Raw genomic sequence first — 26,753 nt, forward strand, 5'->3', positions numbered from 1 at the left:
TGGCAGTGGATTTCTAGGGTGGAAACATATTCTTATTCCAAATTTCACAGGATGGGATGTATCTCGTCTGGGGACCACCTTTCAAAGGAAGCGGCCATTTCTAATTATGGGGGGGGGCGAAAGTCATAAATAATCATAGTCAGTTCACTTTAGAATGTTGCCACACATGTTCAGCAAAACACCATGCACCCAGAACCATTATTGTCCTAGGTCAACAAATCTGAAATTTTTAACCCCGCAAATCTCCTTTGAAAACCACCGGTCCTTTGCAAATGCTCTTTCATCTGTCTGGACTCCTCACTCTTTATACAGATCTTCAGACACAAACTCAAAAACTCAGTCTCACTGGCAAGGCTCTCTTTAACCAGACTCTATCATAGGACTCTCCCCTCCCTGGAATTCTCTCTCTCTCTCTCTCTCTCTCTCTCTCTCTCTCTCTCTCTCTCTCTCTCTCTCTCTCTCTCTCTCTCTCTCTCTCTCTCTCTCTCTCTCTCTCTGTATCGGATCCATTTCCTTTATAGCACTTACTACAATCTGGGCTTCGGGGAAGGGAGAATTATTTACTTGTTTCATATCCATTTCTCCCACAAGACCCAGTAACCATGAAACCTGCTCTATCTGTAAAATTCCACATATGTGAGCTAATAAGGCCCTGCAGTGTTTAAACAAGTTTCAGCTGGATTTTCTGATATTATGGCTGATTTTATAGCTAAAATCTTCCTAACAAACATTATCTCCTCTCTATATAGTATTACATTGTGGTCTTCCCTGATATGATCTGTATAAATTAAAAATCTTCTAAGGCCCCGTACTAGGCACTTTATTTCATCTAATCTTCCCAATAATTTGGAAAGTCCAGGATTATTTAATACTGTTTTGTAGATGAAGAAATTGCATGCCCTCCAAATGTAACTAACACCGTTCACTATTTGTGGACTCTGCATGCCTGCGTGCCTTCCTCTGGAGCCAGCCAGCTCTCTGACTCTCCAATACTGAAGGAACTGCCATTCAAGTATACTGCAAGGATGGGCACACAATCCAGCCTGGTCAATCAGAGCATCTCTCCACCTGGACTCTTCGATTGGTTCAAAAAGAGAAGACACATGACCTCCATTAAACCAATCACAGTTCTTCCTCCACATTATAGCACTGAGACACTAAGGATCACCTACTTCCTCTCGGATCCTACACTAAAAGGACCTCATACACTCACTACCACTGGAAGCGACCTTCTCATCTCACTGCTACCCCTGGAAACCACCTTCCTGCCATGCAGTGACAGCATGCCCAAGAATGAGGCTCAGAGAGAGGGTAAAAAGGACATCAGTGACCTCACTGGATCCTGCCGTATCTGAAATCCTCCACTCCGTTACATGACGCTCTCATTTATCCTGTGGCCACAGACACTGGCAGGTGGCTTCAGACACTTGGCAGTGAATAAAGGGCTCCTGAGCTCCACTGTTCCATTCTCTCCAGTTCCTCCTAAAAGGGATCTCCGACCTCCATCTGCTTCCACCTATCAGTAGACAGCATGGCAAGGGGTCTGCCCCAGGACACTGACACATCCCACGGGGTGTGTGTCGCTTCTCTGCATCCTTGTGCCAGCTGCACCACCAGCTGCATCTCCACTTCTGAGAATTTCTAATAAATCCCCTGTGTGCTTCAGCTGGCGTGGGTGGGTTTTTGTGACTTCTACCCTTTCCGCCACTTGGTTAACGAAGAGAAAAACAACCAAATAAAGAAGCAAGATCCTGAGTCGGGTTCAGTTCATTTTCATTTATTTAACTTAAAATAAAAACAGAAACAAAAAAAATAACCAAAAACAACAGAACACAAATTAGAAATCAGTTTCCAATGAAAACACAAACATTTTGGGTGGCTATCCAGCCTTTTTTTTTTTTCCCTTCTTGTGAGCTTTTCAGCGCTCAAACCAATCAAATGAGTGAAAACCAATTTTGACTGGAGCCATAAAGCATGTTGCACCAATTAAATTACACCAATATATTATTATAATACCTTTGAAATGCCTTTCAGACCAATAAATTAAAAAAAGACAGATTCAAATAAAAAAGTCAACTTTTTATTACCAAAAAAATAGAAATTAAATAAAAGTCACAACATGGATTTTTTTAATGTGCAGTCAAGTTTCTCTCTCTCTCTCGCTCGCTCGCTCGCTCTCACTCTCTCTCTCTCACTTTTTTTTTTTCCTCTAGGAATGATACCGTGCCAGTAAATCCCTACAGAATATTTCCAGTTTGGCAACAAGCAGTCAGTCAATCATTCACATTTGTACTCAAGACAGCAGGCGTGGGCAACACTCACCTGAATTTCACCCTGAAAAGTGCTCCCCTCACCTGAAGAAGCAGCACCTTAGAACAGGGCTGGGGATTCAGAGAGTCCAAAGCATTTTTCATTTCACCTGGGCTCTTGAAGCACTTCCTGAAAACTGATCATGCTGTGAAATTTACCTGTAAAAAGAAGTATGATCCTACTCCTTTGGCGAATGTGTAAACTAAGACACCAAACGGCCCACAGAGGCAGAGGTGAGCTGACAGGGCATCTCCTGTTTGGTCCACCAGCTCACACACACAAAGAAAAAAGTGTCTCTCGCTCTTGTGATTCCCTGGAAATGAACTGAGCACGACTTCCTGGGCTGGGGGTTGGCCGGTAGGGATGAAAGGGCTGTGGCAGAAAGCAGCGACGTTGCTTTTCCCTCTCTCCCAAGTATTTCTCTGAGTGGACACAGTCAAAAGTCTTGAATAAGCGCGTGGGAGCAGAAGTTTTCAGACCTAGCAGGACCGGGAGACGCAGGCATCCACCCTGCCAGTTCTCACAAAGAAACATGCCGTCCCCCCGAAGATGGCCCACCCTCCTGCCACCTGCTGTTTACAAGCAAACCAGGACTCACTCAGAATCTCCGCCTCTGAAGGGGGAACTTTCTTTGTCATAATCCGCCATCTGGGTTTATTGATGACAGACAGAATGTGCATGTGTTTGGGGGGAAAGGTGGGGGGAGGGTGGAGGAAGTAGAATTGATTGGACTCAATAGTGTCCTTTTTTAACTGACAGATTAGATGGACAGAAAATATTAAACAGATGCCATAATTTGGCAGAAGGAAAAGACACATCACCGGGAGGTAGGTGTTTTCCCTAAGTGTATTCACAGATACCAAGGAGGCCAACTGCCAGGCTGAGTGGTTGGCAGGGCGGCAAGATAGGTTATCCAGGAAGGGATGCATAAAATGAGAGAAGGAAGAGAAAGCTGAGAGGTAGCAGAACGTCCTCCTTGGACCCCTACGCCCCCAAACACAGTTTACTATCTGTAGATATTTTTCCCTTTGAACCTATATTGAAGTTGAGAAAGAAATGATATCAGATAGAAGAAAACTGGGAAAATTCCTGTAATACACTGTTCAGCAACCCTGAATGATTTCTCATCTCCCTGTGAACTACTGTCTGTTGGTTTCCCGCCCCCCCCAAAAAAAACCCTCAAAACTAAGTCCTTATATTTCTAGCTTCACCATCCTGAAACAAGGGTTTGTCTATAAACCCAGGGAGCAGAAACTAGTCATGCCAAATTCCCATATTAATCCAAATTCAGTTTCTAAAGATGTCCCATGGAGAGAGTGATGTCTTGTCTCCTGTAACAAGGGTGCTTAGAAGATAGAGACTCAGTTTTGTTCATTTTGAAGGTAAGAGTCTTCCCAAACTTCTTGGTCACCTCCTGAACTTCTAAGGAAAAAAAAAATGCTCTCTCTCTTTCTCGTGTTTCCTCCCAACCCGTTCTGTTCTTTCAACACCAGCCATTGTATGCATGAAACTTCCTTTGCCCCCAAAATTCTAGACACTCAAAAGACATCAAATCCCTTTGTCTGGGGAAAAGGCACCTTCTGCCTGACTTTCCTTTCCTCGTTCAAATCTTCCACCTACCTACTAACTCCCTAGAAGCAAACTCACCTACCTGGGAGGATTCTACCCTTGAAAGACAGGGAAACCTTCTGGTATAGTCAACAGGGCAAACGGTTGAGCCGGTTACTCCTTCAGAGTCTAGGGACCGATGACCGCATCCACTTCAAGGCATTAATGCAGGCGATAAGCCAAGAGGCAGCATTCCAGTTAATGTTGAGACTTAAAGAAAATGACAAACTGCCCCCTTGCTGCTGTGGATCTACTTCCGTCCCTCTCTGTAAATACCAGAGCCCTGTTAGCTACCCCATCGTTTTGATCTGTGCCACACCATCTTTTTTCTGGTCCACCCATGGGAGGTACTGAAGATCAACCTAGACATGAGGAAAGCAAACGGCTAAGGAGCCAAAAGACCCCCAAGTGGGCTGACTCTTAGCCCTTACCAATGCCTACTGACCTTCCCACTCCCTGCAGATGTGACGACTCAATCCCACCCCTCCTTCCCAGGCCCTGGGCTCCCCAAAGCAGCACACACACAGCAGCCACTCTCCCCGGCCCACTGATCCAGGGTCAAGCTACTGGTCGACCTCAACTGGCCAGCCACAAACAGTCAGACCAAGTTTGTTCAGTGACCACGCGGGGGGCTCGCTCTCTGCACGAGGCCCACAGAGCACCCCCATCGCTCTTGACCCCCTTGCAGAAGCACTTGGGATTACTTGAAGAGGATGCGCCCTTCGCCCTTCTGCATCCTTCCCCACACCGATCCACGCCACCTCCAGTAGGCAGCCGGTCCTCTGGGAGGTGCGGAAAGCCAACGCCAATTAAGACCCCCTCCCCGCAATTCTGAGTGACAGCCGACGAGACTGGCAGAGAGCCCACTTCTCCCTTGGAGGTACCAGCTCCAGACTGCAAACTTGGCCAAGCCAGATGGCACAAATCCTTTTTTCAGTCTCCAGTGCTGGCCAGCAATGAGGCAACCAACTCGTTCGCTCCGGTCACCGCTCCCCCTTCCTCCTGCTCCCCGCCCCCATCCCCACCTGCCCCTGCGCGCGAGGAGGGGGAGCTAGTTGAGCTTGCTGCAGATCTCCAGGGCTTTCTTATAGACCTGAGTCACGTCATCCATGTCCGTCAGGAGGGAGAAGCTGCTGTCTGCCAGCCGGTTCCGGTACCGCTTCAGGTACTGGGGTCGCGGCCGGTTCTGGAGCCCCTCAAAGTCCTGGATCTGGAGGAAGTTTTCGGCCGAGACGCAGCTGCGAATGCGCTGGTGGACCGGGCGGTTCTCCTGCAAGTCCAGTGGGTCGAGGGAGTCGCCGGACAGGACGCTGTCGTCGCTGATGATGCTGGAAGGCCGGCTGTAGCTGCGAGACAGGCCCTCGGCGGGGACGCCGGGCTCCAGCAAGGACCCCAGGGCAGGCACGTCAGGGCTGGCGAGGGCCGGGTCCCTGGTGCCCGCCGAGTACTTGCTGCTGTGTTTCAAGATGCCCTTCCGGCGGCAAGAAAGACTGTGAGGTGTGAGCCTGGCTGGGTCGGGGGGGCTGGGCGATGGGAGGCTGCCCCCCCGGCCCTCGTGGCTGTCCAACAGCTCCGAAGACTCGCTGCGCTCGGGGGAGGAGTAATACCCTGATTCTCTCTGCTGCGTCTTTTTCAAGATGCCTTTCTTGGGCAAGGTGGCCGACTGTTTGGGGCTCAGTTTCCCCGGCACCTCTGCCTCGGGGGAGCCGGGCGGGGGCCCCCCTGTCCGGCACGAGTCCTGCTCCATCGTGAAGGTGGAGGGCAGGGCCGGGCTGAGCGCCCCGTCGAGGAGGCCGGCGCTGTGGGAGCGATGCTCGCTGCTGCTCCTCGTCTTCAGGATCCCCTTGGGCCGCGTGGAGCTCAGCTTGGCGGGGCTTTCGGGCACCACCGCGTCCTGGCCCGACTGGGCAACGTCGTTCTCCTTCTTGGACTTCTTCAGCGACCGCTGCCTCTCCAGCCCGGCCTCGGAGGCTCCAGGCTTGGCCAGGCCCTTGGTTTTGGCCTCCGACTCCGCCTGCAGCCCCGTGGAGCGGTGGTGCCAGTCTATGAAACGGGCCAGGAGCGGGGACTCGGAGTTGTGCAGGGCGTCACAGTCACACACGCTGCTCTTGTAGCCCCAGTTCACCCACCAGTGGTTGGCGATGTCCTCGATGGTGGCCCGGCGGTCGGGGTTGACCATCAGCATCCACCGGATGAGGCCTCGAGCGTCTGCAGGAGGAGAGAAGGCAAACGAGAGATGTGTCACAGGGAGCTGGGACCCTCGGCCGTGGGGGTGCTAGGAGACACACACACACACACGCCCCTCCACCCCCCAGGGTCGGGTGCAGCTGCTGGTCACATGGGCGTGGGGGAGGAGGATTGGAGGCAGGAAACCAAAGGCTTCCAGAATGTAATCAGAAATACCATCCGGAGCTTGCCCCAAGAGTTTGGAGGGAGGGGGTAAAGGACACAGGAAAAGGGGTTGGAGCGATAACACTCCAGGTAGGGCGGTTGCCTTATATGCGGCGGACCCGGGTTCGATTCCCATATGGTCCCCTGAGCACCACCAGGGGTAGGTAATACCTGAGTGCATAGCCAGGAGTGATCCCTGTGCATCGCCAGGTGTGACCACAAATAAAAATTTAAAAAAAAATTTTTTAAAAAAAGGACACAGGAAAAGAGAGATACCTGATAACCTTTTATTATCTGTATTGCAAACTATAAGGCCCAAAGGAAGAGAGAGAGAGAGGGAGGGAGAGAGAAAGACAGAGAGAGAGAGGAGAGAGGAGAGGGAAGGAGAGAGAGTGTGAAGGGGAGAGAGAGAGAGAGAGAAGTAAAGTGCCTGCCATAGTGGCAGGTGGTGGGATGGAAGGAGGGGCCAGGGGAGGGGGGCGGGAGGGAAACTGAGACCACTGGTGCTGGTGAAGGGATGGGCGTTAGAACATTATATGATTGAAATCCAATCATGAACAACTCTGTAAACACGTATATCACTGTGATTCAATGAAAATAAATAAAAGGGGGGAAATTAAAAAGAATTTTTTTTTTTAAAAAGAGATGAAATCATGAAATTTGCATATAAGCGGATGGACATAGAGAGTATCATCCTAAGTGAAATGAGTCAGAAAGAGAGGGACAGACAGAATTATAGAGATAAGGGCCAGGAGGATCACACCATGGTTTGGAAGCCAGCCCCGCGTGCTGGGGGAAAAGGCAGTTGGGATGGAGAAGGAACAACTAAGTCAATGATGATTGGGGGGATCGCCTGGGATGGGAGATGTGCGCTGAAAGTAGACCAAGGACCAAACACGATGACCTCTCAGTATCTGTGCTGGAAGTCATAATGCTCAAAATCAGAGAGAGAGAGAGGAAGAAGGACTGTACCTGCCACAAGGGCAGGGAGTGGGGTGGGGTAGGGATGGCGGGTGGGACACTGGGAACAATGGTGGTGGAAAATGTGCACTGGTGGAGGGATGGGTGCTCGAGCATGGTCTGACTGAAACATAATCATGCAAGTTTGTAACTGTATCTCACGGTGATCCAAAAAAACTTCTTAAAAAAAAAAAGAAACAGAAAGAAAAAGAAATATCATCCAGGGCCATGGACGCGGCTCCAGTGGTAGAGTGCAAGCCTGATACGTGCCAGGCCACGCCACACACAGTACTGTACAGTCGAGTCGGGCACGGCGCCTATTTAAAAAATTAAAATGAAAACCTCCACCGACACTCAAGCACGGAACCCCGCATACAGCACGTGCTAACAGGACTTGGCCGGAACCAGACTCTCCCCGGCCCAGAGCAGGGCGGGGAGGCCGTGGACTCCAGAGCTTTCCATCAACCCTTGGAAAGTGGGAGGGCAGGTAGCCAGCAGGGTTCCAGACCCGGCCCCAGTGGGGCCCCACCGTGCAGCGGAGATCATGGGAAGACGGGTGTGGATGGCCCTGCTTCCTCCAGCCCTCCCCAGCCTGGTTGGGAGAAACCGTCCTCATGGCCATATCGGTATCTGACAGAAAACGGAAATGAGGGTTGAGAGAGTGAGGAGAGCCTCCTCCACGGAGAGGGAAGGATGGAGAGAGAGGGAGCGGGACTCGTGCCTGACACCCCTGGACACTGCCCTGGGTCCCAGCAGGTCCTGAGATGCACCCAGTGAGTAGGCTTCCCCTCCCCACCACACCCCTGCTCCCTCTCCTTCCTCAGCCACAACCTCTGCACGTCCTCAGAGCCCATCCATGGTCGCTCTCCCTTTACGTGGCCTCTGAGAAATTCCATGTGCAAATTTCAGCTGCCAGAGAATTCCGTGAAGGCTCCCCAGGGAAGGCGAGGCTGCCACAGGAACCAAAGAACTCTCACTCCGCTAATAAAGGGGCTTTCAGAACAAAATGTGCTCCCACCTGGGGACTGAGTTGTATCCTGAGGAGGCACCACCTCCCCTCCACCACTTAGGGAGCAAAGGGGCAGCTGGCCAGGAAGCCTGGAGGAAGCAGCAGGACAGTGGCTCATTCCAGTCAGTGAGTAAATCCCAGCAGTGTGCCAGGCACCGGGCTAAGACCCCCCCCACACACACAGAGCTCACCCCGGGCCATTGCTCATCTCTAATCCATTATCTATCCTTCCATCCTCCACCCCTATCCATCTAGCTTCATCTAGTCTCTACTTCTAACTATAATCTATCTACCCTCATCTACCCATCCATCACCTATCTAACTCTCTATCCATAACCCGCCATCTATCAATCAATCGATCACCTACCCATCTATGATCAGTGCATCAGCAATCCATCCATCCATTGTCTATCCATCCATCATCGATCCATCCATCCATCATGGCTCCATCCATCATGGATCCATTCTTGTCTATCCATTCATCATCTCTCTCCCCTTCCATCCATCCACTCTCTATCCATTTATCATTCACCCATCATGCAGCATCTATCCATGTGCCTATATTCAATCCCTCTATCCAGCCATCATCTAACCATCTCCCTAGAATCTAGTCCTGCATTCCCCTAGGAACGAAGCTTTAGTATTCCAAAACACATTGACTGGTCTTGGACTCGACAACTTAGCCGAGCACAGAACATAACTTCCTAGAGTAATGAGAGTCCATGATGATGCATGAGCATGCACATATTCACAGACCCTGTATGTTTATCTGAAAAGTCTGTACTAAGCACACTTCACAGGTGGCCTCCTGCACACATCCTATCCCTATTCGCATGATACTCTCCCATCAAGTGATGGAGCCATGGTCTCGGCTGCAACGACCAACATGATGGAAGGTAATCCAAGCTTACCCATGAAGAAGGCCTGGCAGCCCTACTTCCTACAACTCCACACCCTGAACAGCATGTGAAAAAAAATCTAGGCTCCCTTCTGGAGAGAAAAGGCCCGGGCAAGTGTCTCCCAGACGGACAAACCACACAGAGGTGCTGCAAGGTGTCCCCCACTCAGCTTGGCCATTTGGGGTGCAACAGGAGGAGAAACTAGGCAGCAAAGGAAATCCAGAGCTACGGTTACATGGATGTTGCACTGGGAGCTTTGGGACGGAAAGAGCAGCAGGTGATGAGTCAGAGCCTAGGTACCATAGGTAGGGTGGGGGAGGGGGGAGGGAAAAGAATAGTTGTCACTCATCGGGCTCTTGCAGACTACAGCAGAGGGCTGACAGGTCTACACGGACTGGAAACAGAAGCCAACCAGGGTGTAAGCTCACACCGCAAGCAAATGCAGGACTCCTTGTCTGGCCTTCGAGCAGAAGACCAGTTCTAAAACTTACATTTACAGAGGGGTCTCCCTATACAAGCCCCCGCCCAATCGCCGTGCCCCAGATGCAATGTTCCTTTTCCCAACAAGGTGTGGAGAGAAGAAAGAAGAGAGGAAACGCCTGCTTATGGAAACCAAGGCTGCAACTGTGAGCTCAGTTGGGTGAGCACGCACCTGATGGCTGCGTGGGCTCCCGGTACTCTCCGCTGCTGATCTGCCGAATGAGGTTTTTGTGATCGAAACCGTCGAAGGGCATCGTTCCATACACCAGCGTGTAAAGCAGCACGCCCAGGGCCCAGCTGTCCACCTGGAGCAGAGACACAGGACACATGTGGGAGCGGGGAAAGAGAGTCCAGGGCACTTTCCAAACCATCAGCATCACGCCTGGCCTTTGAGCAGCCATCCCCCAGGAGGCCAGGAAATACATTTAGCACCTAAAAGACAGGGTCCCAGGGGAGCTTTATTCCAAACTGCTGGGACCTGCTTTAAAGACTGACTGTGCTCACAGTGCCCAGTGATAGGGTGCTCATCAACAGACAGGTGACCCAACGGGGGACTTCACTATAATTGGGTTAAAAGGGTGGGGACTGGATTAATGCCAGCCCCATTTGACAGGTGAGAATATGGAGGCACAAGGAAGCCAGTTGGTTTCTCCAGAGGTCTCATCATCACAGAAGCAAGGTCTTAACGTCTAATCCAGAAATCAATTCTTTCTGGCACTTTCTTCAAATGGACCAGGAGCTGCACGCCCAGATGCTTACAAGGGCTGGGAAGACAACCAGCCAAAGCAAAGGGAGAGAGATCTAGGTTTGTCCCCCCAGGAACAGAGGTCGGGGGACACCTAGAAAACTTCCCTTGCAAGTGGCCACTGGGTCCAACACTTTGAGGTCCTTCGGTCTCTCCAGAAAAATCAGAAATCAGACTTTGCTGTGAATTGCTCCCAATCCATAAATATTTGCTCAAAAAAAAAAATTTTTTTTTTTAGAAAGACGAATAGCACAGACGGGCTGGCCAGATCACAGGCAGCCAGCTGGTAACCTCTAAAGCAGATCATCAGAGATCAAAGCGCATTCATTATTAATTATCTATGATCAATGGAGAGCGTCAGGTTCCTGCAACTTTGTAAACCGAAGCCCAAGCTCCTCCCTTGCGCTCTTATTTTAGAAAGACTTTCTCTTCGTTACGATTGGGAGAGGTTCTCGGCCTCCTCTCATCACCCTCCAGCCACACCCCTAAACACTCTCAAACGGATAAATATTTGGAAAGAAACATTTCAACCCACAAGCAGCTGCTATTTAAAGATACTGACGGAGCGGCTGGATCCCTCTATAAAGAGAGGCATCTTGAGGGAAGAGACAAATCACTCACAAGGCACCTACTCTCCCAAAAACATTTCCACATACACAGCAGCTCTTCCAGAGCCCTAGAAAGCTCTCTGGCCAGGGGGAGGGGGGCATTTCTCATGCATTGGAAGATGCAATGAAAAGGCATTTCCATAACCCAGAATGTACGCGGTCAAAAATAGACGCTAAAGGATATTCACCCACTGAGTCAGGGTGCTCTGGGTTTGTTTGGTTGTTTTGTTTGTTTATTCTGTTTTTCTCTAATGGGAAGAAGATGAAAACAATCTGTGTAAATCAGGGAAGTGATTAAAAAATGATGGTGCTTTCATACCATAAAACATGGTGCTGTCATTCAAAGCCATGTGCTTAATAATGAATTCAGAAAATGTCACATGTAATGTTAAATTAGTAAATGACAAGCTAAACATATGTGTACACACATACTTATATATGTACAATGCCCTCAATCATTTGTCTAAGTGCAGAGAGCTACACTGGAAAAAAAATCCAAAAGAAAATTCACCGGTATAGATTTCTTGGTTATCACTTCAAGAGAGAGTATAGGTCATTTTATTTTCTCTTTTAGATGTCACTGAAATTTTCCAATTCTCTTTCAGCTGTGTTCTGGCTTTAATAACCAGAGAAGGAAAAGTTGTTTGCATCTGCTGATTCTGGGATTAAGAACCATTTCCAGGGGCTGGAGCAATAGCACAGCGGGTAGGGCATTTGCCTTGCATGCGGCCGACCCGGGTTTGATTCCCAGCATCCCATATGGTCCCCTGAGCATCTCCAGGGGTAATACCTGAGTGCAGAGCCAGGAGTAACCCCTGTGCATCGCCGGGTGTGAACCAAAAAGCAAAAAAAAAAAAAAGAAAAAGAAAAAGAAAAAAAAAGAACCTTTTCCAGTCTCAAATTCCTTCCCTTCCCAACTATCCTCCCCCGTATACCCCAAACAACCTGCTCACCTCGGGCCCGTGGTACGGTCTGCCATTGACAATCTCGGGCGACGCATAGAGGGGGCTCCCACAGAACGTCTGCAAGAACTTGTCCTTCTGGTACAGGTTGGAGAGGCCAAAGTCAGCTATCTGCGGAGAGAAGGCAGGCGCAGGGCAGTCTGTTAGGGTCCAGTCAGCATCTGCATGACCTCCACACACCCCATACAGCACAGGAACACCTGAGACCCCCCCCCCAGAAGGTGGCCCACGGGTGGCCCTTTGCTCCCCAGCCCTGAGTCTTCATAAAAAGGGTTCGAAGCTGGAAATTCCCAGATGCAGTTCTGAGTTCCCATCTCGAGCCAGGCCTGCTGTGCTCCTTGAGCCCTCGGGGACTAAGAGTACTCCCTATGTGGAACTCTGTTTCCATTTCACTTGGCAATCGTCAACCAGGGCCACCTACTAACGTGGCACACAGTGGACAGCTTCAACCTGGGCGACCAAGCTGACTGGGCCTGCCCAGTGGCTCAGGAAAAAATGGGCACTGGGTTCTGAGTCTCTGCATTGAGGCTCAATTCAGCCACTAAGTTGTCTGTGTGACATGGAGCAGGTCACGGAGCCTCGGTTTACCCATCAGAAAATGGGAACCCAGGATCCCTCGCCTGATCTAGCGGACGGGGCTATTGTGATAATTGTAAGGGGGGAGGGCGGGGAAATAAGCAATTCCAAGGAAACCATGAGTAAAGGTGCATGATTCCATACACTGGAGTGTCAAGACTGATCTCATGCACACGGGTCATCCAACCTGGCTTCTCTTGCATGGCTTTTCAATGCTCCTGTGAACCAATCTCTTCTTTGTTTTTTGCAGTGTATTGTTTATTACACTGCAATTACCTAAAGATGCTTTAGGGCAGCATCTTCCTTGTGTGCATGTTACATGAGCGCATCACACACGTATGCCTGTGCCTACATTACATATATATGTATTTATGTCAATTTGACCATATAAATGTATCTATACATTCCCCTTGCCTACTAGACTGTATCCCTGAAGGCAGGTGGCGGATCCCACATCTTCCCCTTCTATCACCCACTGGTTCTGACCTGCCCCACCTAGAAACACTTGTTACTAGAATAGACAATATATCTCAACACAAGATAATAGACAATTCAAAGATAACAAACAACTAAGTTACAACTCACTAAACAGCCTCCAATGGTCCAGCACTGTTCTAAGTATTTTACACTCTACTTCTACCTAAATTCACACAACAAAACAATGCTAAAACCACTGAGCCGTACACCTAAAAGGGGTTGAACTGGCAATTATTTCTGTCCTGTGCATCTTATCACAATTTTTAAAAGCTCACTGAACACCTAGGGAAACTGAGGCTGAGGAGATGAGATCTTTCATCTCAGGAGAGTTAACAGTCACACAACCACAGTGCAAATTTCCCTCCTGTCTAAACCAGCTTCAAGGACCTGAATCCTTCCCCACATTGAGTTCCAGGAAGGTTTGTTCGAAATAAGCTGAGTGATTCACAGGAAAGCCAGCACGCCTCCCAGACCCAGCTGAGACCCTGTTTGGAACACGGCCACCAGAACAAGCCTGTTTGGTCAAGTCATCCCTGAACGAACGAAGTGTCGTGGACAGCAGCGGGGGGTATGACCCTGCCCCCCTCGCAAAATACATCGTTGGGGCTCTCACTGCACTTCACTGCCTCCTAGTCCACTTTTTTTCTCAGCAACGCCCCCACCCTGCCCTACTGACTTGCAGGGAGTTGGTGGGGAGGTCTCTGAAGAGTGGCCTGTCCATCACAGAGGACACCGGGCTTCCATCCTCTCCCGCTGCAGCCAACGTCAGAACCACCAACGTGGCCCAGGGACCTTCCAAAGCAAGACCATGCCCTCCCTGCCTGCCCACTGTGTCCATGGCCTCTGGACCCTCGGCGCCCCCAACACGTGCATTCAGGAGACCAAGCCCCACACAAGCCAAGGCTCACGTGCACCCCGAGTCCCGCCACCTCCGCTGCCTTTGTGGCCGCTCTGAGGAGGGTGTTTATGTTATGACCCACTCCCATCCTCACAGACTGATGTTTATCAGCCGCCCCCATAAAACTGTCATTGCCCCTGACAGAAGATGAATAGAAATTGAGATTAGTCCATGCTCTTGGCACTTCACGGAAAAGCAATATTAATCAACACACATACACAGAGTTCTCAAGACGGGAGCCACGTATGCTCGGGCTTCAACACCAAGAGGCAATGCCCTCTGGGCCTCGGATCAACGATGAGGGGTGGGCCACTGGCCCGGAGGGCTCTCAGAAGCCTGTTTTGTCCCCTGCAAACTGGAAGCAAAAACAGGGGACAAACACTCCTTCCTTGGCAAAGGCTTTTTCAGTCCATCCACCGAAGAGCTCTGGTGGGTCTTCCTGTTATTACGTAAGTACTAAGAGGGACAGCTCTCCTGACTGGGCAAGGATTAGAGCAGGCTTCCTGCAGGGAAAGGGACTCAAATTGAGACACATACCAGGGGGCAAGCTAAGAGCAAGGGGAAGCGTGTTCCGGGCACAGAAACCCCACCCGACAGTGTCCCTGAAGTGACTGCAAGGCACCTCATAGATGAAACAGGCACAGATTTGGAGCCCAATAACTAAAGTTGTGGCGAAATTTTACTCATTTCTTGAAACTCAAGCCAGGGTTGAAGGCAACACATCAAGGAAATATTCCAATACCGGGGCTGGTGGGACACTCGTGTGTAGTCGTGTAGGAACAGGTGGCTGACTTCATCAGTTCCAATCCACCCAGGCATCCCCTGGGTGCCTAGGGGGTATCGAGCAGAGAGGCCGTGGGACTCTTTTCTTGAGGCTCTCTCCCTCATGCCCTCACTTCACCTAACGCATGTGGCAAGATCATCAAGAGGTAAATAATCTACAATGTAATTGGTGAGTCAGGACGAATAAAGAGCTGCTGCAACAGTAACAAAAATATGTAAATAAATAACAACAAAGAAAAAGAGCAACTAAGAAATGATGGTTCCCATCTCAAAAGAACTGAACTCGGGGTCATCTGCCTGCAGAATGTCTGGGTTCAATCCCCAGCACCACGTGGTCCTCTGAGCACCGCAAGGAACAAATCCTGAGCACTGAGCTGGAGGTATTTCCCCCAGGCATTGCCCAAGGTGGCCAAAAATTAAAATAAAAGCCACTGACTTCTTCACCACAGGGATGAGACTTGAAGATGTCAGGCTAAGAGAAACCAGCCTGACCCATAAAAGGACACAGTTCTTTGGGAACTCCCTTGCATGGACACAGAGAAGAGGAAGATTCACAGAGACAGTGTAGGGTAGTAGTTGCTGGAGGCAGGACGGGCTGAGGATTCAAGGAGTAGCTTTTAAATGAGACAGAGTTTCAGCTGGAGAAAAAGCAGAAGTTCTGTATCTGGATGGTAACGATGGTTCCAGACTACGTGACTGCTTCAGGTCACAGAAACATACATCTAGAGACGGCGACTTGAACGTGACCTTGTTTTACTATCAAAGACTCTGCCTGACGCATCATAGCCATCAGTGAGCACTGAACCCCAAGGGAAGTATCGGCTGGCTGATGATTAAACCTGGGTCAGGAAGTCGGTGACAATGACAGATGCTTGTCGGGTCTAAGGAGGCAGGGAGGACTGAAGAGATCAGCCGCCAGGAGCCAAGAGAACCTGGGGCTAACTTGGGATTTGGCACCCCCTGGTAACTGGTGGCACCTGCCCTGTCGCCCAAATTCCCCTGCTGTGACCTCACTCCTGTGAGGAACTCAGAACAGTTGGCCCGTCCCTCATCAACTGAGCCTCTCTGTGCTCAGGCTGCTGGCGAGGGTGACTTCATAATTTGCTAAGCTGGGCCCCTGTCCAGCAAGGCTAGAACTGGAAGGAGGAAGAGCCGCCGGCCAGCAGAGGCAGAGGAATGATGGCCTGTGTCTGAAATGAAGGGGTGCAGCCTGGAAGAGCAGGACACGTGAAAGAGGGAGGGAGGGTCTGAGGGCCTGAAATCAAAGGTGGTCACGCCTTGGCCGGCAACACACCTTAGGTGCATGAGCACACACCCCAGCTCCCCAGCTCCCCATCAGGAAGCCCCGTAAATGGCCGTGATTCTCAGATGCCACCCTGGGTCTTGTGGACGGGGGCGTGGGGCGAGGGGGATCCAAATATTTAACAGGTCCCCCTAGGGCTCACTCCACAGCAGCCACTCTGAACCTGGATTCTCCCTCTCTAAATGGAGGTGATGATAGTGATGAAACCGATCTCGAAGGGTTGGTACCAAATCCAGTGGGTTGAGAGCCCAAAAGGGCTGACACCTTGCCTGCCCCCCTGCACCAGGTCTTCAAACCCCCTGGGAACAAAGACCTCCTCCTCTCTGGGTACGATTGGTGACTGGAAAATAGGACTGCACGCACAGTTGCATGGACGGGAGTCGGGTGAAAGGCCATCACGAAAAATTAAAATGACATCATCCTTTCTAACAGCTGCATAGTATTCCATTGTATAGATGTACCAAAGTTTCTTTAACCGGTCATAGCTTGGAAGCTGGCCTCACACGCTGGGGGAAAGTCATCCCAGATAGAGAGGGGAACACCAAGTAATATGTGATTGGTGATCCTGTGCGGGAAGGGAGATGCGTTCTGAAAGTAGACTAGAGACTGAACAGGATGACCACTCAATACCCCTATTTGGAACCACAACACCCAAAAGGAAAGAGAGATATCAAATTGGAATGCCCCGCTACAGAGGCGGGGTGGGGTGGGGGGATGGGACTGGGGTGGGTGGGAGGGATACTGGGTTCATGGGTGGTGGAGAATGGACACTGGTGGAGGGATGGGCTCTTAAACATTGCATGAGGGAAAAACAAGCACAAAAATGTGTGAATCTGTAACTGTATCCTCACTGTGACTAATTAAAAAATAAATTAATTAAAAAAAATAAAATGACAATACTCACTGTGGCACTGTCATAGGCCAGCTGCCGCTCTGTCAGCAGGATGAACACTCCACACCCTCCCCTCAACCCCTGGGGGGGTGAGATGTCCTGGTCCTCCTTCTTTTATAGAAAGGAAACTGAGGCACAGGGTGGCCTGAGACCAGGGTGAAGAGCATTCTCTACCATTTAAGCTCTGCAGAGGGGGGCTCCCTGCTTCAGGTCATGATGGAGGAAATGAACTGTGGCATAACTCTTCAGCACTCAAAGACAGGGGCACGCTCCAAACTCCTTTCCAGCCGGGGGTTAATGGCTGTGGTGTCACCCATGACGGCCACACGCCTGGGCTGCCAGGAAGAGACGGCCAGATAAAAGCCCGGGCAGAAGGGAGGGGACCAGCTTTCCTCTTCACAGGACATCACCTGGGGGTGCTCTCGGGGGAGAGGCTTGCCCCTGCTGACGCTGTCCTGGCCACCAGCAGCCCTTTGGACAGGCGTGTGTGAGCCGCCTAGTGGGGAGGTGTGGCCCACCAAAGCTAGGACGCCGGGCGCTGGAGCTAATGAGGAGAGGGAAAAGGTCGAGTGGCTCAAGTGCCCCCCTCGCCCCCACCCCAATAACATTGTATATGTATAAAGGCCTGGCTTGGCTCTGGCTTCTGACGAGTTCAGGAACGGTCACCTTTCTAGCCTCCAGCTTCCTACTTGTTCAGACCATCACTCTGCGTCTTCTATTGAATTCCCGCACATCCCTCAAAACCTGGCTCAAACACTCCTTCCTTGGCAAAGGCTTTTTCAGTCCATCCACCGAAGGGCTCTGGTGGGTCTTCCTGTTATTACGTAAGTACTAAGAGGGACAGCACTCCTGACGGGGCAAGGATTAGAGCAGGCTTCCTGCAGGCAAGGGACCCAAGTTGAGACACATACGAGGGGGCAAGGTAAGAGCAAGGGGAAGCGTGTTCCGGGCACAGAGAACTGTGCAAAAAGCCAGGAGCCAGAGAAAGCTCGGCGGAGTGAACTCTGGTGCAAAATTCTGGTCTTCTGGGACTGCTCGACCTCCAAAAGCCTTTGCCATTCTCCAGCCTTCCCCTGCATGCGCTGCCTTCAGCAGCCGACAGTGACACATCCATCTGTTCCTTGCTCATCACCCCAGCTGGAACTGTAAGTCCCTTACTGTCCTGTGTGTCTCCGTCCCCTTCTCCTGGCGCCTTAGTCCTGCTGCTTAAACAGCAGCAAGATCCTGAGCTCTGAGCGGACAGGGACCTGAGGCCATTAGCTCCACTCTCCATCCCAGCAGCCGCACGGGTCCGGGTACCCAGGCAGAGCAACTACCCGTGCCCGAGAGTAAACACGTCCCACGGGCGAGAGGCACCTGCCGGAGGCTCACAGGTGCGAGAGTGAATGAATGGGAGAACAGAAGCAAGCACGGACAGAAAGACCCCGAGATGAAAAGAGACACTCCCCAGTGGCTCAATGAGCAAGCACATGAATGGGGGAATTAAGGCACCAGCGCTGAGAGCTCTCCCGTCCTCCCTCGCATTCACAGCATCAAAGCCTGGGAGGCTCATATCCTGAGCTGCCGCTCAGGGGCTTGTTAAGCCCCCGAGGTTTCCATCTCGGGAGCCTGGCCATTCAAAGCGGCTTTTCTTATCCGCAGCAGCTCTGCTGCCATTGTCATTGGGGCCAGCGGGCCACTTCCCTTCTGCCCTGCTCCCTCGAGTCGGGGGGGGGGTGGGGGGGGGCGGAATGCTCCCCCCTTCCCCTCCCCCCAGCCCGCCTGCTTCCCAGCCCTTCTGGAGGAGGTGCACTGACCCTGGTGCCCCACCCTCCGCTCATTGTCAGGCGTTCTGGCAGGAGCCGGCGCTGGGAATTGTCGCCATTCCATTCTCCCAGAGAGTAGGATGTGAATCTGGCTTTTTTTTTTTTTTTTTTTTTATTGATTGCGAATTAGCGCCATGCCTGGTGTCTATTTTGGGAGCTGGGCTTGCTCAGCAGGCGACAGCGTGCCACCCCAAGGCGCGCATTGCTCTCGTGCTTCCTCCCCGACGGACTCACTCAGGGTATTCTGGGACGCCACACCCTCCGGCAGCAGCCAGATCCACGATCCACAGCGCCAGATGTGATCTTGGCGAAGCGAAGGGGAGAGGCACAAGTCACATCATGGCTCACGCCAAAACCACAGCCCGTGAGGAGCACAGGTCAAGTCTACAGGCCCTCTGGGGAGAGCAAAACCTGCACCCTTGGGGTATGCCTGATGGGCTGACGTGGTGGGGGCACCCCAGGGGGCAGACTGAGGAGGCCCCGAGGCCCCGAGGTGGTGCCAGAGCATGAGCAGCGAGGCTTCCTGCTGGTCCCGACACTGTTGCATCCACGCGCTCCCTGCAACATGGAGGCCAGCTTGGGGCCATGTGTCTGCCTGTCTTGGTCACAAGAGCCCTTCCTAAGTGGATTTTCAGAAAAAATGCTGAGTCGGGCAGAACGGAAGCATGCAGCGCCGGAAGACAGACCGGCTCCAGCTGCGGCACATTTGGGAGTGCCTTGGAAACGGGTGTGTGGGACAAAGGAAAGATAAAGTGCCCGGAAGTCAGACCTGGGAGTTGGCATCCCAGACGGTGTCCTTTCGAAAAAGCCGCCTCGTGTCATCTATCCCAAGCCCCCGGGTACTCGAGTACTTGGCCCGACTTCCTGCACCCTGACCATGGACCTGGGGGCTTGGGAAATAGCCCTTCAAGGCTCGCAGACTCCCGGAGTCTCAGGGCCCTGGAGTCTACACTGCAGAGGCAGAAGGACGGACGTCAGAGAGTGAGAAGGCTTTGTGTCTGTTCGGAATATGTCTGGGCGTTACGTGTGTGTGTTGCCTTGGAATATGCCGGGAGTGGGGATTTTCAGGGCAAAGGCAAGGAAGAAACAACAACAACAACAACAAAAAGAGATAGGGCCCAAATCTTCATTTTCATAAGGTTCTGTGTCTCTGGAATCCTGAAGGCAGCCCCAGGCCGCCGCTGGGCTCTCGGACTTACGCAAACACAATCATTCTTCTGGGCTCTCTCCACTGTTCCAGGCACAGCTGCCTAACTGCCTTCAGAATTCTGGCCATGGAAACCATAATGCCCAAAAGCAGAGTGAGAGCATGGGGGAAATTGCCATAGAGGCAGGGGGAGGGTTGGGATGGGGGCGGGGCGGGATGCTGGGGACACGGGTGGAAAATGCACTGGTGGAGGGATGGGTGTTCAATCATTGTAGCACTGAAACTCAAACATGAAAGCTTTGTGACTATATCTCACAGTGATTTAATCACTGTCACAGTCACTGTCATCCTGTTGCTCATGATTTATTGGAGCGGGCACCAGTAACGTCTCCATTGTGAGACTTATTGTTACTATTTTTGGCATATCCAATACACCACAGGTAGCTTGCCAGACTCTGCCGTGCGGGCGGGATACTCTCGGTAGCTTGCCGGGCTCTCCGAGAGAGGCGGAGGAATCGAACACGGGTCAGCCACGTGAAAGGCAAAATGCCTTATCGCTGTGCTATCACTCCAGCCCAGGTGATTTAATAAAAAATAAAATAAAATAAAATTCTGGCCATTTTTCTCCTCCATTGCTGGAAGCTCTGTGCCTCATTATTTCTGGGACGACATCACGGGACCAAGAGGTCGCCCTGTGCCACAGAACCCAATTCCCCAGCTCACGTTCCAGGCCCTGGAACACCTGCTCTTTACTGGGGAGCTCTGGAAGCAGGTGTCGGGGGGACTCCGGAGAAGGGGAGAAAGTCACTTGAGGATGCATGACACAAACCACGAGAATGTGCCCCCAGCCCAGAAGCACGTTCTCCTGACCCCCCGCCCCGTCCTCCTCAATGCCCAGACGCTGCCTCCCAGCTTCCAAACAGCCCACCTGGCCTTCAGCTGCCTTCGAGCAGGTGCAGTGGGAATTAGGAGTCACGTGCCCCGGGCTTTGGAGATGATCTAAAATCCTGCTTTTGTCATGAGTGCTCAGGACTGGGCGGGGCCGGGGTAGGACTCACAACTGGACAGAAGAGGGAAACGGAGGCCCTGCCGGGTGACTCTGACCCAGAACACTCTAATACCTCAGCGAGAAGCAGCAGCTCTTCAAACCCAGCCTGCCCGCAGGGCTCCGAGGGCTTCACCCAGACGGGCGGCACAGGTGGCCACAGAGAAGAAACGTTACAGAAAGGTGGAACATCTTGTCGGTGCCCAGCAGACACCTTCGGGGCTGGCTGGCTGGTACCCTATCAGACAGGTGAGGAGGGGCTGGAGCAATAGCACAGTGGGTAGGGCATTTGCCTTGCATGTGGCTCGACCTGGGTTCGATTCCCAGCATCCCATATGGTCCCCTGAGCACTGCCAGGAGTCATTCCTGAGTGCAAAGCCAGGAGTGACCCCTGTGCATAGCCAGGTGTGACCCAAAAAGCAAAAAAAAAAAAAAAAAAACAGACAGGTGAGGAAACAGGAGAGAATGGCCGCCCCCCTGCCAGGCAGGCAGGCAGCCCCACAGGAGAGAATGTTCTAGCTCTGTAGCTCGAGATGGAATGGCCCTTCTAGAATAACCCAGCCACTGGGCCGGAGAGGAAAGCAGCGTTCCTGAGAAGGTGCTTCCCGTCCCTGCAGAGAGGGGCTCTAACCAACTGCTGCCTCCTCTCTCCGTAGCTCACACTCCCTGCGGGAGAATAAAAAGACCCGAAACAGCTTTCCAGAGGGGCTGCTGGGGGCTGACAGGGACCGGCTCCATCTGCAACCTCCAACCTAGCAAGCAAGCAAATGGTCTCCCCCATCTCCACCAGCAGCGCGAGAAAAAGTCCAGGAAGCAAAAGGTCATTCCCAGGCTTAGCCAGGGACCCCCAACGAGGCTCTGACGTCACCGGCGACCAATCCCAGGGCTCCCCGGGTGCCGTTCTGCAGCGAAGCCGAGCAGTGAGCTCCGTTTATTTTGAAACCGTCTTTGCTTATTTTGCAGCCGTGATCAAAAGGAGGCGGGGAGGGCTCTCCAGGAGGCTCTTGAACCCTGTGCGCCAGCAGAGCTCTCTCTCCGCTTCTCTGGCTTCATCGGCAGCCGACAACGGCTCCCTCCACAAATAAACCCCACGGGCAGCCAGGAGCGCTTCCCGGCAGCGCCCCTCATTCCAGTCTGCTTCCCACGTCCCTGGCTGAGTTGGCGCATCAGCAGGGGGAGGGCGAGGTCCAGGAGAAATGGCAGAGGTGGGTAGCCGGGACAGAGAGTGACCAGAGGAAAGCCTTCTAACCCGAATTCGAGGCCCTGCTGGCCCGGAGGTTCTTGGTTCTAACTGGGGCGCGGAGGTCAGGCCCACATGAGCTCAAATTCCAGCATCACCACTGCCTCCCCTGTACGACCTCAGAAAACAGAGGTGCCAAACCGCTCAGGGCCTCAGCCTCCCCCTCTGTGAAATGATGCAAACAATCGACCTTTAAAGGCTCTGATGCAGGGGCCGGAGTGATAGCACAGTGGGTAGGGCGTTTGCCTTGCACGCGGCCGACCCGGGTTCGCTCCCCGGCATCCCATATGGTCCCCCAAGCACTGCCAGGAGTAATTCCTGAGTGCAAAGCCAGGAGTAACCCCTGAGCATCGCTGGGTGTGACCCAAAAAAAGGCTCTGATGCAAACAACCCGACTTTCAGGTCTGCAGCCTACGAGGGGGCCGGCCAGAGGCTTCCGTTCAGAGCCTCTCACGGTGACAACCACAGACCACCGTGCGCTTCCTAAAGCCAAGGACGGGAGCCCCATTCTCTTCCCAAGTTGTTTTCAAATCCATTCTCCTTCCCTCTCCTTCGCTGCCATGGTTCCAATGAGCACTGGTCACGAAGTGGGTTATGGTGCTGGCACACTTAAGTTAAGGTGTCCGCCAAAGACCCCCACCCTTTGTTGTGATGCCAGAGACCCTCAAAGCTGCTCCTTCGATCACGCTCAGTGGAGCGCGGGGGACAGAGCCGGGAATCAAACTCGAGGCCTTTGGCTGCAAGGTCCCACTCTACCCCCGAGCCATGTTCCTGAGCCCTTCACGGGTCTTTGTAGATGCCTGTCAAAGGAAGATCTGGCGTGGAATTGGAGCAGCTCAGGCCAGCGGTGGTCCGCGCCCACCTGCCAGAGTGGGGAACAGCCCCCCTTCTTTCTGGGCTTCAGCTGGATGGTGGGTAGGCCCCAGCGGGCTACCAACGCCCCACAGGTCAATGCAAGAGGCCGGAGCGTTACCTTAATGTTGCAGTTGTCATCAAGCAGGATGTTTTCCAGCTTCAAGTCTCGGTGGACCACACCGTTCTGGAATGAGAAGACAGGCAGGGAAGTGAATGGGAGCAGCAGCGGGGAGGAGGAGGGGGGAGGAGGACGAGCAGCGGGAAGGGGTTGACAGATGAGGGAAGCGCAAGGGCTGGTGGTCCTGCCTCCATCCTCCAGGGCTGCTCGCTGCTCCCAAGCTCCCCGGCAGGGACCCGGCAGAGGAGCACATTAGTCACTTGCTGTGTGGTTAAGGGAAAAATGACTGGAATCCGTTCTCCCCCGGAGCCTGTAAAGCAGCAGGGGCACTCTTTGTGGGAATGTCATTGCTGAGTGAAAGCAATCTCATCCGGGCCGCAGCAGCGGCAGCAAACAAAGTCCGTCTGCCCTGGGAGTCCCGGGGAAGCAGCCATTTCTCCGCTTAGGGACTCAGAAGTCGGGCTGGGAGGGATGGCTCCCGCCTTCCCTGCACTGTCTGCCTGCTCCCCCTCCCCTCCCCGCCACTCCGCTCTGCTGGAAGGGGCCTGGCTCCATCTCTGCGGGCCCCGGGAAAGCAATCCAGATGTGTCCTCAGGAGACCGAGACTGGGCCATGTTCTCAGCAGCTGGGAGGGCAGATGCTACAAGCTGCTGGCTGCAGGGCAGCATTCACTACCGGGTGAAAGGTCAAGGAGGGGAAAGGAGACGACTGAGCTCCAGGCCCCCAGGCTGGCCCCAGAAGACCGCTGCCAAACTGGGAGTGTGTTCCGTTCAGGCCAACTCTGCAAGGCTGGCGAGGCAGGGGCCAGCCCCAAGGTGCCAAGCAGCCTGACCCCTCAGACGGGGTTCTGGAGAGAAGGGCAATTCATTTCCCACCCCAGTGAGCAAGGGGTGGAGAGACTTGGCAAGCGAGCAGAGCTGAAAGAACTGGCTCTCTGGGGCTAGGCAGAGAGAACGCAGGGAGTCCACTTTTAACGCCCCGGTCAGCAGAAAAAGGCCATTGGCGAATGATGCTCCTTTCAGCAAAGCAACGGGCAGCTGGGACTGGTCTTTCCTACAGAATCTGCAATGTTTACAGTCGGTGCTTTTTTATTTTCATTCCCCTCTGACCATTCCTACGATCTCCAAAAGCACGAACTGAAGAGATGAAAACATGAACTTCTGCTCCTCCTGTTCTAAGCCAAGGCTGCAAGAATGGGTTTTGAAGTCAGACATGCATCAACCGGGGCTCCCGGAGGAAGGGCACAGAAGACAGCTACCTGACCTCGTCTAGTTTTAAATACTGGGAGCAGCTTGTCATTCTCTTTGGAATCAGCGGAGATGCCAAATAATGTTTGCCTGGGTTCAGGGATTTCAATTTGAGGGATCATTTTCTAACTACTTCCAAACCCTCTCCCCACTACCCAGGCTACCTAAACTATGGGCTGGAGCGATAGCACAGTAGGTAGGACATTTGCCTTGCATGCAGCCAACCCGGGTTCGATTCCTCCGTCTCTCTCGGAGAGCCCGGCAAGCTACTGAGAGTATCCCGCCCTCGTGGTAGAGCCTGACAAGCTACCCGTGGCGTATTCAGTATGCCAGAAATAGTAACAAGTCTCACAATGGAGACGTTACTGGTGCCCGCTCAAGCAAATCGATGAACAATGGGACGACAGTGCTATAGTGCTACTTAAACTATGAGGCTACAGTTTGCAAGCACTTGTGAGAAGTTGACACCCAGATGAGATTTAAACCACTGTTGACCCCCAAAAGAACTGACAGCTCCAGGCATGATATTTCTGGGACAACGTATGAACAGGGATAGAAATTGTGCTAAAATGATCAAGAACAATCAGGGTTGAGACTCAGTTTAGAATTATTTATGTATATCATTTCCTTGTCTAGAGACCAAGAGCCACTTAACCTAGCTGTCATTAACCCAACTCAAGTCATTAGACACCCCCTAATAAAAGGTATTGTATGTGTACAACAAAAGGTTTGTGTTTGCAGATTCAAGGAAAGGTACCATGAAGAGAGAAAGGTTCAGAACCTATAACCCAGGAATTTATTCAAACAAAGGGAAAAGGGGACTCTCTGAGGAGGTCAATCACCATTTATGATTACCAGAAATTAGAGCCCACTAAAATATCCCACAATTATAAAAATTACAGAGAATTTTTGTGGAGCCAAGGAAGAGCCTGGGGTAGAACACATACCTTGCCCATGTGAGGTCCTGTGTTCAAGCCCCAGCACCCCCCCCCATACACACACATACACTGGGATGGTGGGGGAGGGGGAGAGAGAGAGAGAAAGAGAGAGAGAGAGAGAGAGAGAGAGAGAGAGAGAGAGAAATTTTAATAACATAGGAAAATGTCTAAGTTAATATACTCTGGAAAAAAAGAAGCAAAATTAGGTCTGGAGCAATTCTACAGCATGTAGGGTGCCTGACTTGCATGCAGCTGACCTGGATTCAATCCCTAGCATCCCACATGATACCCACTGCATTGCCAGGGGTGACTCCTGAGTGCAGAGAGCCAAGAGTAATCCTGGAGCATTGCCGGGTGTGGCTCAAACACCAAAAAAAAAAAACATGTAACATGGTATGCTTGCATTGCATCCAATCTCTACATTGGATACTGGTTCCAAGAAAGTTGCTGGAAAAACTAGTCAAGTCCAAATAAAATCATGACAAGTTCTGTCCAAACCTCGCTCTCTGTTTTGATAAATGTGCTGTGAAAACGGGACCTTCCAGTCAACTGCGTGTGGGCACACGGGAGAGCTCCATAACCAACCTGACACTCTGTCATAACTGAAATTATTCCAAATAAAGAACGCGGCCGGGATGGCTTCGGCCAAGAAGTAGCAGGACTCGGACGCCCAGAAGCTGAAAGTGGGCAGCTCGGACGCCGAGGACGACGACTGAGTACAACCGGCCCCTGGACCCCAACTCGGTGGACAAGAAGATCACGTGGCTCCTGAAAAAGCACAAACCTCGAAGTTGGCCGTGTGGCCGTGGCACGGGGAACTCATGAACCGAGTGTGGGGCGTGGTGGAGCAACGGCCAGTGGAGGTGGGGGGGGCCTCGGTGCCTCGGTGGAGACACTTTGTACCATCAATAACTTATTGAACTCGTTAAAAAAAAAAGGACTGGAAGACTAATGACAGGATAAAGAAGCTAGGGCACACAGCACAATGGAATACAACACGGCCATACGGAATGATGAAGTTGTGCAATTTGCTGCTAAGGGGACAGATCTAGGAAGTATCATGCTGAGTGAATGGAGTCGAGGCACAGGGACAGTCACGGAATGATTCACTCCTATGTGGGATACAGAGAAACAGTAGGGGAGTAAGGAACACACAGAAGGGACGGTAGCAAAGAACAAAACTGGTCCTTCGTAGGAAGTCTGCCACTTGGGGGGTGGGGGGGGGTAAGAAGTGGGATAGGACAGGGAGGGATCACCACGACAGTAGAAGGACGTAGTAATTCTGGACCAGGACTAGGTGCTGAAATGAAGTAAAGTGACTTGCATAATAATAATAATGAGTAACAGTATATTAAACCACAGTGCCTAAAAGGGAAACCAAAAAAAACATAGAGAGGAAAAAAGAAGAAAATAGTGCCTGCTTCAAGACTTAATCATAAATAATTTTGTGAACTCTG

The 26,753-nt window shown here is 52.0% G+C and overlaps 1 protein-coding gene across 1 annotated transcript in view; it reads right to left on the reverse strand.

Moving 5' to 3' along the window:
- Window positions 1-1,756: 1,756 nt before the first annotated feature.
- NUAK1 (NUAK family kinase 1) overlaps window positions 1,757-26,753 on the reverse strand; it is a 67,695-nt gene continuing 42,698 nt past the window's right edge. Inside the window, exons 4-7 of the mRNA XM_012935272.2 lie at window positions 23,112-23,177; window positions 11,964-12,083; window positions 9,830-9,962; window positions 1,757-6,126 (exon numbers count right to left, since the gene is read on the reverse strand). Coding sequence (XP_012790726.2) covers window positions 4,970-6,126; window positions 9,830-9,962; window positions 11,964-12,083; window positions 23,112-23,177 — 1,476 coding nt within the window. The 3' untranslated portion in view covers window positions 1,757-4,969. The remainder of the gene's footprint in view (window positions 6,127-9,829; window positions 9,963-11,963; window positions 12,084-23,111; window positions 23,178-26,753) is intronic.

Source organism: Sorex araneus, chromosome 10 (genome assembly GCF_027595985.1).
Source record: "Sorex araneus isolate mSorAra2 chromosome 10, mSorAra2.pri, whole genome shotgun sequence".
NCBI classification, from domain to species: domain Eukaryota; kingdom Metazoa; phylum Chordata; class Mammalia; order Eulipotyphla; family Soricidae; genus Sorex; species Sorex araneus.